The 14,192-nt window shown below is 38.6% G+C and overlaps 1 protein-coding gene across 1 annotated transcript in view; it reads left to right on the top strand.

Annotated features, from left to right (window-relative positions):
- The window catches only part of DNAH5 (dynein axonemal heavy chain 5), a 150,827-nt gene that overhangs the window by 76,115 nt on the left and 60,520 nt on the right, over nt 1-14,192 (top strand). The window contains exons 43-47 of the mRNA XM_088130559.1: nt 135-376; nt 3,322-3,498; nt 10,209-10,413; nt 13,200-13,342; nt 13,972-14,106. Coding sequence (XP_087986685.1) covers nt 135-376; nt 3,322-3,498; nt 10,209-10,413; nt 13,200-13,342; nt 13,972-14,106 — 902 coding nt within the window. The remainder of the gene's footprint in view (nt 1-134; nt 377-3,321; nt 3,499-10,208; nt 10,414-13,199; nt 13,343-13,971; nt 14,107-14,192) is intronic.

The raw sequence follows: 14,192 nt of genomic DNA, 5'->3' as shown, positions 1-14,192 counted from the left end.
TATCACACTGCAAATTACTCTATGTTGTCTGTATTTCTTAGTCATATTTATATCTGTTCTATGGTGCAGGAAAATAGTTAAATCACAAAATAATCTCTTTACAAGAAATGCTTTTTTTCTCCCTTTGGGTATAGGGGAACACATCTGGATAGTACTCGATGGTCCTGTTGATGCCATTTGGATTGAAAATCTGAATTCAGTGCTTGATGATAACAAAACATTGACCCTAGCTAATGGAGATCGGATCCCTATGGCACCAAATTGTAAAATTGTTTTTGAGCCTCATAATATTGACAATGCTTCTCCTGCAACAGTGTCAAGGAATGGCATGGTATTTATGAGCTCATCTGTTCTCAGCTGGAGCCCTGTTCTTGAGGTATAATTGCTTTCATGAGTTCAAACTCTTTGTGTCATGGATTGCCTTCAGATTGTTAAAAACTAGTTTATGAATGCAATTATAGTATAGTCTGTAACATACCCTGAATATACATTTATTAGACAGCTAAATCTAATAGCTGAATAGCTGAATAAATGCATAAATCTATACATTTGCCTCCATAGGTACAGTATTACTTTTAGTGGTTTAGCTGCCAAGTATCAAAAATCTCGACTACTAACAATCTTCATATTTACAGCCATAATATTCTAAACCTTAGTGAAGTCATTATCAACTCTGATACAAGATTCTTTTATAGGAATATGATTACCATATCAATACTTTGGTGACCTCCGTGGTGAATTACTGTAACATGATATACAATTGATTATCCTTAAACTATCAGGAAGGTTTAACTATGAAAAATGAAGCTGTTTACAACTTTGCAGGTGTAGGATTCTTGGGTTTGTTGTGTCCCTCAATTCAAAGTACTGATGATTATTTTGAAGTCTTAAAAGGTTTGTGTTCCATATCACTTTTGACGTGCGGTCCAGTACATTGTAATATCATCTTTCATGTCTTTCATCTGTCCTGTCAGAGTTTGGAAGCAGCAAAAGCATAAACAGTCCAGGATCAAAGTCCATAAAAAGAATTCCCAGCCATAAAGTCCCAAAGGAAACACAAAGAATTGTAGCAGTAGGTTGGTTCAAAAGTCAAACACCAAACCAGTCCAAGCTCTAGGTAACGTTCCAGAGAGCAAAGATGAGAGAACATAAGTTGAGGTCCAGGCAGCCAAGAGGTGGTACATCTGAATGGCTCATCAGCCAAGCAGGCAGGCAGAGTTCAGGTTGCACATGTTTTTTCCAGCAGTGAGCTACTCTCAAGCAGATTGCTTTATATTGGAGGTACAACTAGCCCACGCTCGTTCAACTAATGTTCACTGAACCTGATCTGGCTGCAGGATCAACTAGGTATGTTGGGCTTCTCTTACACAAACTTTCATTTCCCAGATGCTTTCCATTGCAAATGAACACTTCAGCACTCCTCTATCTTCTGATTGTCAGTTTGGTGCCAATGTCTTTTACTGGAAGAGTGACTGTACTAATGAGGTTAGATCAGGTTCCTGAGCTACTGGGAACTCATTTTACCGAAGGTCTGACATTCAGCCTGGCTCAATTATTGCGGAGAGCTCAGCAGGATCATCTGACCATTTTCCTCTGAGTTGCTGTCTTCAGATGAGGCTATGTTAGTATCCCTGAAGCCCATTAAAGAGTTCAGGTGGCATGCAAAATATTATCTCATGTTAACTCCCTCTACATATCAGCTATGTGTATGGAAGGTTAATACATTGGGAAGGAGCATGCTTTCCGCTCCCTTGTGTCATAAACATATAGTTCCATTTTCCTATGTTTTACACATATTTTTGAAAATTGTACTATGTAGTTATCGTATAATTGGAAGGCCTTCTGAAAAGGAGTAACATTCACTACAGTGTGCCTCTAATACGCCTTGCTTCACTTTCTATTTTATTCCTGTATATGGCTAATATGTGACTACAGCTCTGTCTTCACCAAATTAGTCTAAGAAAGGTTATAAGATGAGAGGCAGGAATGTTCAACAAGCCTGTCCATTGATTTCCATAGTTGAAAAGGAATTGAATGTAGGCTTTTTTAATCTTTCTCCATGATTTAATGAGGTATTTACCCAAGTTGGTGTTTACAAATGAGCTGAACTCTAAAATCCTTTAGTGCCAAAATTGTAGAAATTGTCATTAGTACACACTCTGCCCCTCCAACAGGAGATGAAACTACATTATTCAGAGCAGCATGGCAATCTAATCAGCTAACACATGGAGGAAGGCCTTGTTACACATTTTTTCACCAGCAGATCTGGGTGGTGGGAGCAGAAATAGTTGCGCATAGGTTGTGGTAAAGGAGGGTATTGACTTATTGGAATGAGTAACATGATAAATGACTGAACACAGGAGGAATGGGGAAGGAGGAAAAGAAGGTGATAGGGACAACTGCAAATCAGTTTGGAAGGTAAAGACGTTAAGAAAAGCCAAGAGAACAGAGGAGAGATGACTCTTGTGGCAAGTACGAGGGAGAAAGGAGACAGCTAAATGAGTGTAAAGATCAGGCCATGAAGCAGTAAATTTTCCTACGGCATTGACAGACATCTAGAATTATGCTTCATCAATCTTAGCCAGCCAGGAGATGGAGTCTCTGACAATCCATAGGAATTGGTTTCTACCCAAAAAACATGAGGGGCATATTAACTATAAATTTGCCTTTATCCACAGAAGTAGTCTGATAGCTTCTCTGACAAAAACGAAGTTGCTAAAAGTTTAAACTTAACCATATAGGACAATTTTCTATACCTTGGCTGCATTGTGACTAGATGACTGGAATGTGCAGAAGTTTTTAATTTTTTTAGCTGCTTTTAGGACCTCTTTTAGTAGAAAAAGACTACAAAATCAATATATAATAACTCAAGAACACAACAATTCAGAAATTCAGTTAGTGCTGTAATGGAGTCAGAATGAGAGAAATATCTCTATCATATTTTACATGGACTTTGTAAAAGTGACTAGACAACCTCTTGCCTGTTCTGAAACTTTTGTTCAGTTGATTCATTTACTGTGTTCCGACTTACGTTCACAATGACATTTTCAAGTACTGAAATCTGTTTTCCAACATAACATTTGTGTTTGTTATGCTATCCCTCATTGTCATATTATCAACTGAGAAGCAGATAGGATAAAACATTTGCCTCAAATATAGACAAATATCCTCTTGCCCAAACAAAATGTTTTGGTGAAAAATTGTAATTTCTTCCAGAAAATAAAAAATTGGAGGGTTGAAATTGAACTTTAGTTTCTTGAGCTTGCAAATTTGGACCATAATTTGAAAAGTCTCATGGTGATTTGGTTTTGATTATAACAGGGTTTTCTGAAGAAGCGTTCTCCGCAGGAAGCAGAGATTTTGCGTCAGCTATATACAACCTCCTTCCCGGACCTTTACCGGTTTAGTATTCAGTCTTTGGAATACAAGATTGAGATGCTAGAAGCGTTTGTGATAATGCAGAGTATTAATATGCTTCAGGGTCTTATTCCCTGCAAGGTAACTCATTTATGTTGTTGAGACAGATTGATGATGATGGTGATGGTGACGGTGATTCATTCAATGACTATCACAGTCTTTAGACTGGGTATTTTCCAGTGATTCTGGTTCTAATCAAGAGCGTAGGAATCATGGAAGTATCATAGTATGAAGCAGGTCTATGCAAGATATATATATATATTTTTGCAAAGTCAGTGACGTCAAGTCAAGTCAATATGAAACCTCCAAATATTTGGTGAATCCCTTTGTATGGCTCCAAGAGCTCCAAATACTGGTTGACATTTTCTTTCAAAGTATTTCTGTTTCAGTTTACAAATCCCAATATGTTGTTATTTTTTCCATTTGGTTTTCATCAGTTCACCAATCTCCTATATCTTTAGACTGGATATTTTCTGTTCTATGAACCATGCTTTTTCTTTTCAATAATAGTGTGTGTCGTGACTGGTATTTTTTAACATAAATTCCAATGCATGATTTTTGCAATTTTGTCATGGCATTGCTTATACTCAGTTCGGACAATTTTGGTACAGTCACTAATGAGGGATCTACAATTTAATCTTTGATATTATATACAGGTAGTCCTTTTTAGTGACTGCAATAAGTTCTGGTGAAATGCTCGTTAAGTGACATGGTCACATGACACAGAGAGAGAGAGAGAGAGACACTGCAAAGATCACTGGTTGCTGCCATTTCATTCAGATAAAGATTTCTCATACAGCATCCAGTGCCTGACCCATATTTTCCTTTTTTTTTTTTTTTTGCCCTCTTGCAGGGTGGATAGATTGCTTAAACAAGCTATCTCTTCCTGAGCTGCTTTTCTCTGTGCAAGGCATCCCTAAAAAGTGCTAACTGCATGTTAATAAACTCAGCTCTGTGACCTTTATTAGTTGATTAGAATCCTGCAGCCAGCTCCCAGATGATGCCTGAAGCTGACCAGACCTTAATCAGTTTCACACTGATGGTGTTTTGTTATGATAAATGTACTCCTTGGTTGGAAAATGAATTTATTACTGTTTATTACTGTCATATTTGCAGTCACTATCCAAGGCAGTTGCTAAGCAAGAACTACCTATAGTTGGTATTTCCTATCATTTGAACTAAGTTCAATTTTGGCTTTGAGGATGTTTGTTTTCATAGCCTGTTCTTATGCTGCCATGATTGTTCCTTCAGTTTTTTTTTTTAAATTCCAGTTTTCAATCATTGCCAAGACTTTTTTTTAATCTTTCTTTTAGCATTACACACACACACACACACACACGCACCATTAAGAGATTCAGTTTTCCAGCTGCTTCTTTTTTATAGCCTTCTTTTGATTTTGTAGTCTTCAGTAGTTTTTCTTTACAAATTTCTACCAGTAGACATTACTTACTGTGCCTGTTACAATAATTCATGTAGTGTTTTCTTCTTTTAGTGTTTGCTTTACTTGGAGTAAATCTCTCCCACTGACATAATAGAGTTTGTCAACATTGCTTCTTGGGTGAAAAGCATGATTCATGGTCATTAATTTTCTTGTTTCCCTATGAAGTATTTCTAATTCTTGTTTAGCTTGTGCCTAATCAATTATACCTGTAGTATATTGAATAATTGGAACAGCCCAAGTGTTTATGGCTTTAATTATGATCTCTGCATTTAATTTTGTTCTCGAAATGTTTCTGATTAGTTTTCTATAATTAGAGCCAGTATTCTTTTTAAGTGGCTCATGTTATAAGTCAAATGTTTCCATTAATCCTTGGTATTTGTATCCTTCTTGTGGCACCAGTTTTTTTTATTGTTGTTATTAATTGAAATCAACCAACTGCAGGATGAAGACCCCTTCATTGAAGGCTATGGACTGTAATACATTTTTCTGTTTGGATTTGTGGTTGGGTGATTTTTGATTTCCCAGTCTAGGGCTGAGAGTGAGTGATTGGTCCAAAGTGACCAGCTAGGCTTCCATGTCTTAGAGAGGACTAGCTCCTGGGGCTTCCTATATCTAGTCCAGCATATTAACGAACACACCACGCTGGTTCTTAGACAGCTAACTGACAGACAGACAGCTAACTGACATGTTTTAACCAACATCACACACATGGCTATATCTGGGATGTGCCACAGCAATGTATATTAAAAGTAATATGCTGGATTGCATGAAGTAATATGCTTAGTTGATTGCTGGCATTGAATCAGTTATCTCATTATATTCAGTCTGCATGCATAACAAAACAGAGTTATATTCTTTGGCCAAGTTTGGGATTAAAAGGAGGGAGATGTCATTAGATGTAGAATATCTACAGTATCAGAATGTTTTTGCTCACTATTGTATGGCAAGGAATTCTTCCACTCAGCATTAAAAATCATAGTAACGCAGGCATCTTCAAAATCATACCAGGTTATCACATGAAATCTCCTTATCTAGCTAATGCAGCGTTAATGCCTGATGGAATTCATGACACTGCATTCATCAATTACCTTTGCTCTCATCAACATAAAGCCTGTCACTGGACTCATGATTATGAGAATCCATTGCTGCATTGTGTTAGCATACGGTTGTATGAGGAAGCCTGCAGTCCACTTTTTTTTCCAGAATAATGAACATCTGGTCTTGTGGAATAGTTGCATGGACTGCATGAGTGACTTAAGAGTTACTTCATGCATAATTACATTACTGGAATATCTTCTAAGAACATTGGTGTTGAATGGGGGAAAGTAATTGCAGATCCATTTATATCTATGACTTGATATTTTTATTTCAAGACGCTAAATAAGGCAGCTCCTTATTAAGAAGAAAGTCAGAGGGTGGAAATTTTGCTGAGCTAATTGTAGATAATTGCTTGCCTTTACATACTATTGTTCTAAACCCACTCTTCTGCATCATTACCAAGGGTCCTATATAATGGATCTTCTGTCTAAATCATAGGTTTTAAGATGGTGTTAGAAAAAACCGTTCCCAAAAATGTGACAGTTTTGGACTCTGTTTTCAGCCCCCTGAAATAATTACGATCAATTAAATAAGACAGTGTGACTGTTCAAAATATGCCACAAAAATGATTTCTGACGTACTGCATTACATAAGATACAAAGTATTTAAGTTACTTGAGTTTCTAAATCTAAACAAAACACAGATCCAGTAAAAGGAACACTTTTACTGGATAATTACGTATAATTCAAATTATACGTAATTTGACCACCTTTGATATTATTGTTAATGGATATTATTTTATCCTTTTTAACCATGGTTGGTAGTTAAAATTCTCTGGAATATGATAACATTTATAGTTCACAAGAACTGCCTAACTACAGGTAGTCCTTATTTAGCAACCACAGTTGGGACTGGCAACTCAGTTGTTAAGCAAAGTGGTTGCTAAGTGAAACCACCACTGTGCTTATGATCTTTCTTCAACTTTCGTTTGCTTTACAGACGTGCAAAGGTCATAAATGCAAGGAATGGTCATAAAGTTACTTTTTCATCACCGTTGTAACTGTGAACAGTTGCTAAATGAGGCAGTTGCTAAATAAAGACTATCTGTATATTTTCTGAAAGAAAGCTGTTCAGCAGTCTTTATTGGAACAAATTTGTCTGCAGTGTGAACAGAAGAGACTGTTTTCTGGGGTTGTTATATATGATCTTGTACCCCAGTTGTACCTGTTCCTAGATCAGGAGTCATTGCTCTTGGTTATTCATGCCTTAGTCACCTCCTGTTTGGACTATTGCAACATGCTGTACATCATGCTGTCCTTCAAGAGCATTCAGAAGCTTCAGCTGGTCCAGAATGCAACAGCACATGCACTATTGGGCTCACTATGACATGCCAGTTAACACCACTGCTTTGTGAGCTGCACCAGCTCCCAGTAGGTTCAATTCAAGGTGCTAGTTGTCACCTTTAAAGGTCTACATGACATGGAACTAGGTTACTTGTGAGAATGCCTCTCCCTGATGGCTTCTGACCATCACATCAGATTGGGCATGCATCAACACCAATCAGGAAAGCAGTATTACTTGGTGGGTCCCTGGAAGTGTGCATTCTCTGTCATAGCACCTGTCTTGTGGAATATAGACAGTCCCAACCCTGCTGGCCTGTCAGGAGGCCATGAAGGCCTGGCTATTTCCGGAGGCGGTGAGGCCAAGGTGTTAATGGAGCTCTGATGTGGATGTGGGTATATCTGTTATGTTGCTGTTGAGATTTTTTATGGGCCTCAACTTGTTTTTTTTTTAATAGATTGTGACTTTGGTTTTGTTTTTATCTTTATTTGCACCCCCCCCCCAGTGCCTTTGGTAGATGGGTGGTCATATAAATATACCAAATAAATAAAAATAAATAAACATGAAAGGAGAATACCTCTTGAATAGTTCTGTTTTTCCAATAGTAAAGTCTCTGACCTGGCTTTACTACTTGCATTCAGAACTAAACTTAAGAACAGCTCTAGTTTACTACTGGCACTGAAACCAATAACCATATAGATAATACAATCAGTATTACTCAGATACATAAGCACAAGAATAGCTTTACATTACAGTAGTTATTCAGTTCAATGGGCAGGAATGCAGTGTCCAGAGTTTTGTCTGGCATCAGCCTTGTCTACCCAACAGTTTCCTTAAATGGGCAATGCATTTCCAAATACACAGTACATATTTACAGCAGTCCCACTTTTCCAACTCTCCCTTGCTGCCTTGCAAAACCCTCCCTCCTTCTGTGCTGGCTCATCCAAACCCATTTGCTTCATCTTCAGCTTTGCCAGTCACAATCCAATTCAATTCCAACCCTTCCTCCCCCCCCACCCCCAACAGGGTTGTCTTCTTCCTCTTGCCCTCAGTTTGTTTCCCTAGCCACTATCCATTGAGCACTCCGCACTGCTAACTTGGGAGCCTCAGTCCAATATCTTGCATTCCTCAAGTTGTGCCGTTGTAACTTCAAGGCGCAATTTCAGCAAGATTAGGAGAAAAGTTTCATGCTTTCTCTCTTTTACCTTTTATTCATGAGGAGTCTTTCTGACTTACCCTTGTAAGCTTTGTCCCTTATCGCTATTTCCTCTTGAGCAGTCTTTCTGTCTCTAAAGTTCTGGACATTTGCTTTTCTTCTTTTTCTACCCATTGCTAACTTTTACTTTGTCTGTCAACCTGGTTTCTGTCTAGTGGAATCTTCCTCTTCCAAACACTTTGCACCCACAGCTCCCAAGCGTTTATGCCTTTGTTTCTTCCCCGCAACTCTTTGGGAGACCTTCCTGCTCTTTCCTTCCTTATCTGTTTGATAAGAAATCCATTATTTCTAGATAGTGATTTGATTTTCAGAGTTTTCAAACTTTATCTGTGTAGAGTTTGGCTGCCCCTCCCCACCATCCCCATGCAAGAATTAGGCCTTTGGGAGAAAGATTGTACAGGAATCATGAAATATATTTTAGACCTAGCTCTGGAATAATAATATTTTGGTTCATGGACTTCTGGAGGAAGAAATGGTGGACTGAAGATGGCTCCAAAAAGCAGAGCTGACCATGGCAGGATGAAGAGCTGGTGAATAGACTGGCTTTTTAATAATTCCTCTCCAGACAAGGAGAGGACTTGATATCTCACACAGGTACTCCAGACAGTTGCTCCTCACAAGGAACTGCAAGACAGCAGTCTCTGGTGGGTTTAGAGCTCTGGGAGACGACAGAATAGCCATCTTCTCAAACGTCTTTGAAAGGACACTAAGTTCTCATACTTTCTTTTCTAATCACTTTTGGAAATTGCTGGTTAACTGCTTTTCAGTTATTAGGAACCCTTGGTTTGACAAGTCTGACAGCACTGGGTGAGTTTTCTTCAATCCTTAGCAAAAGAAAGTTTTAACTACAAGTTTAAGAACTTTTTTTTTTTTTTAATAAACAGCAAAAGGATGATTAAAACTTTGATTTTAGAAAGTTACAAATGGACTGAGGGTCCAGATAAATTTGAAATAAGATTTTGGAATTAATTATAAAGAATCCTTCCCATGGGAAAATGCTTTTGTTTTGATTTTTTTTTTTTTTAAATAAGATTTTAAAAATTGGAAACTAGAAGGAACTAAAAATTGCAATTAAAGGAGAAGAACACATAAATTCAACTTACAGTTACAAAATGAAGCAAAGTATTCTAACATTGGACAAATTGAAGGATATTTTTGAACAATGGACTCAGAAGTTAATTTTAATAGTGTCATCTGCCTCTATGGAGAGACTGTCTAAAAGATCTTATGGAAGAGGAACAAGTTCTACCTGACAAGACTGAGAGTGAGTTGGAGGTGCATTTACAATGGACAGGCTACAAGAATGACATGGAAAAAAATGTTACACTGGACAGACAAAAGAAACCAGCTGATGTCTTAATAATTAAAAGGGATATACATTTAATAAACCAAGAGAGTAACCTGGATAATTTTCCTTCAACAAGCCAAAAGAGGCTTGTTAATGTTTTGAAGAATCTTGTGAGAAGGAACTGTGGCTCAATCTTGTCTATTATTCAGTGAAAGTTGTCTAGTGCTGACAAATGTACCAGCTGTCCAATCTTGTTAGATTTGTTATATTTGTCAGATATTGCCTGATACAGATTCCAGAGTTCAAATATTTTTTACTGCTAGTACAATCTCTCCCAAGAATATTTCAGTTCTTAGCTATTTTGTGAGACAAGAGCAAAAGATTGAGAGTTTCTACAGATCCTTGAAAATTTATGTTTTCAAAATGTTTCTGAATTCTAAACAGTTAAATCATTGTGTATTACTTAGGACCAAGGAGTAGAAATCACAGCAGAGTACCTGGAAAGATTGTACATCTTCTCCCTGATGTGGAGTGTTGGAGCAATGCTGGAATTGGAAGACCGTTGGAAGATGGAGCACTGGCTTCGTAGTAATGAAACTATAAATCTTGATCTTCCTAATATCCCAGAAGGAAGTGAAGACACTATGTTTGACTACTATGTTACCAGTGATGGTTTGTAAATTCTCAAAAAGTTGCTGTTCCTTATTTTCAAAAAGATTAGACTATATAATACAGCTAGATCACACCCTGTAATTTGAGATCTTCTACCACACTTTATTCAATGATGACTTCATCTCTCTTATACTGAGGAGACCAGCATTTAAAACAACTACTGTATAACTCTGTTCAGTTATTCTGAACATGTAGAAGCTATATGAAAGGAGCAGTAGAGGTTATATGCTAATTCTTCCTATCTTCTTCATAACCTACTTATAGAAAATACATATGATGTCTAAAACTATGGTACAAGGAGAGTGTCCACAGATAAAGTGTCCAGTGTTAATAGTCCTCTGCACTGAGATGTGTTGGGAGTGTTGAATGAGGTACAGGGGAAGTTAATGTAATTACCTCCCTCTCTACAGTACATGTAAAACTTAACATATTCTATGTAAGCCAACTTCAATCATTTTAAGTTCGATTTCACTTGCCCTGATTTTTGCTAAGTTATTTCTAAATTCGTGAGATATAAGACATCTTTGACCTACTGTTGGGCAAACTGTAGGGATATATTTCCTAGTTTTTTGTTTTTATAATAAACCGAGTTTCCACAGCTGACCCGTACTGGCTAGATAGAAAAAAAATACATCCAGAAATCCAGGATTCTGACAGTAGTGGCAGTATAGCATCTCAGGCAGCAGTCAGAAGGAATGGCTAGACTTTCCCAATCTCTGGGAGTAATGCTTTGTCTGTGCTGCCTTCTGATTGGAGCAAAAAGGAAGAGAGTGGCAAGCATATACAGGTAGTCCTCGACTTATGGCCATTCATTTAGCAACCATTTGAAATTACGGCAGCGCTGAACAAAGGGACTTACGACCGGTTCCCGAAATTATGGCCATTGCAACACCCCCGTGGTCACATGATCAAAATTTCGGCACTTGGCCCGCCTGCACTTATGACCACAGGGGCACCTCAACTCCCCCCACCTATGCCCTTTTAGCTCCCTGCTGCCCTGTGCTCCGGTGCCCCAGCTGACCTTCGCCGTCTTCTTGCTCATGCTGCTGACAAGGTGTGCCTGGCCTGGCTCTTTGCAAGACAGCTGCTGCCCATGTGAGGCTTTCTTCCCCAGGTCACACGTGGCAGTTTCCTCATGAGACCTAGGGAAGATGACCTCATGTGGCCAGCAGCTGCCTTGCAAAAAGCCAGAGTTGCGGGGTGCCAAAAAGCCCCTTTGTGCTGTGCTCCTGGGCTTTGCGCAGAGGGGCTTTTTGGTGTACCATGACTCTGAGGATGCAAAAAGCAAACCCTGAGCCACAGTGCAGCATGAAGCCCAGCTCAGCAGTATGGTGCACAGGGGCTTTGTGGTGCGCCACAGCTCTGGGGCTGCAATCCAGTGCAAAGTCCTCCCCCATCCTGGCCCAGCAGCCAGGCCGGGCATGCCTCATCACAGTGGGAGCAAGAAGATGGCAAAGTGGGAGCAAGGTCAGCTGGGGTAGCAGAGTGCAGTGCAGCAGGGGTCTTGGAGTGCAGGGTGGCAAGGGTGACAATGGCTGGGACTGGGCTGTGGCGGCTGTGGCCTCCTGGGGCCTGGCAAGCAGCCCTAGAGCTGTGCAATTCTGGGGCTGCTTGCCGCCCCACAAGGCAGGATGCAGGGTGGCCAAAAGTGCAGAGATGGGGGGGGATAGGTGGGGGGAGTTGGAGGCAGTCCCTTACCTTACTGAGGCTCAAGGCTGGGAGGAAGCAAGCCTGGAATGGCTTGGATTGGGGTAGACCCTCAGCTAACTACTGGCAGAATTCGCTTAACAACTGCAAAGGGGAGTGCCAGGATTGCAATCACTAAGTGATGCAGTCACATGACATCTTGCTTTACAACCGCATTGCTTGGTGAAGGAAATTCTGGTCCTAGTTGTGACTGTAAATTGAGGACTACCTATAAATAGAGATGCTGTTTCCTGTGAGGCATCAGAAGTCACAGTTTATGGTTTGAGTGATAACGGCTGCTGTTTTGATTTGTTTTACATGAGAGAGAAAGAGAGAGAGGTCATTTAAATACACTTTTGCTTAAGTGGCAAAAACATATGATTTCACAGCTAATAGTGGTTTGTAAATGAAGAGATTTGTGATTGTAAAATGCTACTTCAAGTGCAGTTAGCTATGATGGGAAGGACCAGAGCAACCGCAACTGATTTAATGAACCATGCTCATTAAATGTTGCTTTGTTTCATATTTCACTCTGGCAGAGGAGCCAAATGAATACACTGCACAACCTGTTCTGCATTATATAAACAATTAGTTATCCAGACTACCTCTTTCTAAATCTGAAATATGGTAACTCTGCCAACCTGTGCCATGCCTTTTCTTCATTGCCTCTGAATTGCTTTACAACTTGGCTATTTTTTAAATTGACTAAACTGGCATTAGGTTTTTCTTCTATGCTTGTGTTGATTTAACTGAGGAAAATGTTCAAAAATTCTGTCAAGTTAATTCTTAATTGTCTTCTTATGAGCTAATTAAATATAGGCACAATATGTTAGTTAAATACCAGACATGTTGAAGAAAATTCTATTTATATTTTATGCAATTCTTTTCTTTTCTTTTTTAGTTAATATTTGGTTATGTTATTTTGTTCCATCACATTAACCATTTTGATAGGGCTTATTATGGACAAAGATGGTGCTTTGACGTGGTTGCATTTCCATTCTGTTTTGAGTAGCTATTAGACATAAAAACCACAAAAAACCTGCTTTAACTCAAAGTTCAGATTGCTATGAAATTACTAGAATTTTTTTTTTTCTGGCTAGGTAAATGGATGCACTGGAATACCTGTGTTGAAGAATATGTGTATCCTACCAACAGCACTCCAGAATATGGCTCTATTTTGGTGCCAAATGTTGACAATGTGAGGACTGATTTCCTTATCCATACAATCGCAAAACAAGGCAAGGTAATATTCTTCTGTCCTATACTGGGATGTTAGCATTAAGGCATTGGAGACAGCAACTTCATTTTAAAACAATTCTGAAATTACTATTAGATTGCTCATTGTCCTTATGGACTGGGTAGGGATGAAATGTCTACAGCCACAAAGAAATCTTTGAAACTCACTAGAGATTTGAATGTGGGTTATTTCCACTCAATGCAACTTTTCTGAACTATCCTATTTGCTCTTTTGAAGCTCACTCTAATCCATCATTTAACCTTCAGGATGCTGCGTTTTCTGTTTTTTGCCTTTAATTTTTAAAATTTTGCACAGACTATCCTGATGGTCTTGCTTCATTCCAGGATCAGAATGGTTCTACCAGTAAGAATGTGTAAACCTTCAATCCTTCATTCACCGTTTTTGTATGAAGAAATTAATGAATTGTTGGTTCATCAAGTCACAAAACCTATTTTTGGGTTACAATATAAATACTGTTGGTAGAACTAACTTCATTTTGGTTATGGATAAACCAGTCATGCGGCAAAGAGTGATCTATTTCTTCATTATTTGAAATGATTTTGAGATCTGAGCCTTTACTACTACCTTTGACTCTCATATCCCTAAACTCATTTGAATTCTTTTCTCATCTTCAGGCTGTTCTGCTAATTGGTGAACAAGGGACTGCTAAGACTGTCATCATCAAAGGTTACATGTCAAAATATAACCCTGAAAATCACATGGCTAAGAGCCTTAACTTTTCATCAGCAACAACTCCTTTAATGTTTCAGGTGAAACTTAGCATATTCTTTTTTCCCCACAAAAATAGAAGTAACTTTGTAACTCATTGAAAATACACCAGAATGAAATTAATCAA

The sequence above is a fragment of the Python bivittatus genome, unplaced genomic scaffold (assembly GCF_059951505.1).
Source record: "Python bivittatus isolate LINGU-HERP-01145 unplaced genomic scaffold, Pbiv_v1 ctg000840_np1212, whole genome shotgun sequence".
Classification (NCBI taxonomy): Eukaryota; Metazoa; Chordata; class Lepidosauria; order Squamata; family Pythonidae; genus Python; species Python bivittatus.
Note: the sequence above shows the minus strand (reverse complement) of the source record. Positions and strands in the feature narration are given on the sequence as shown.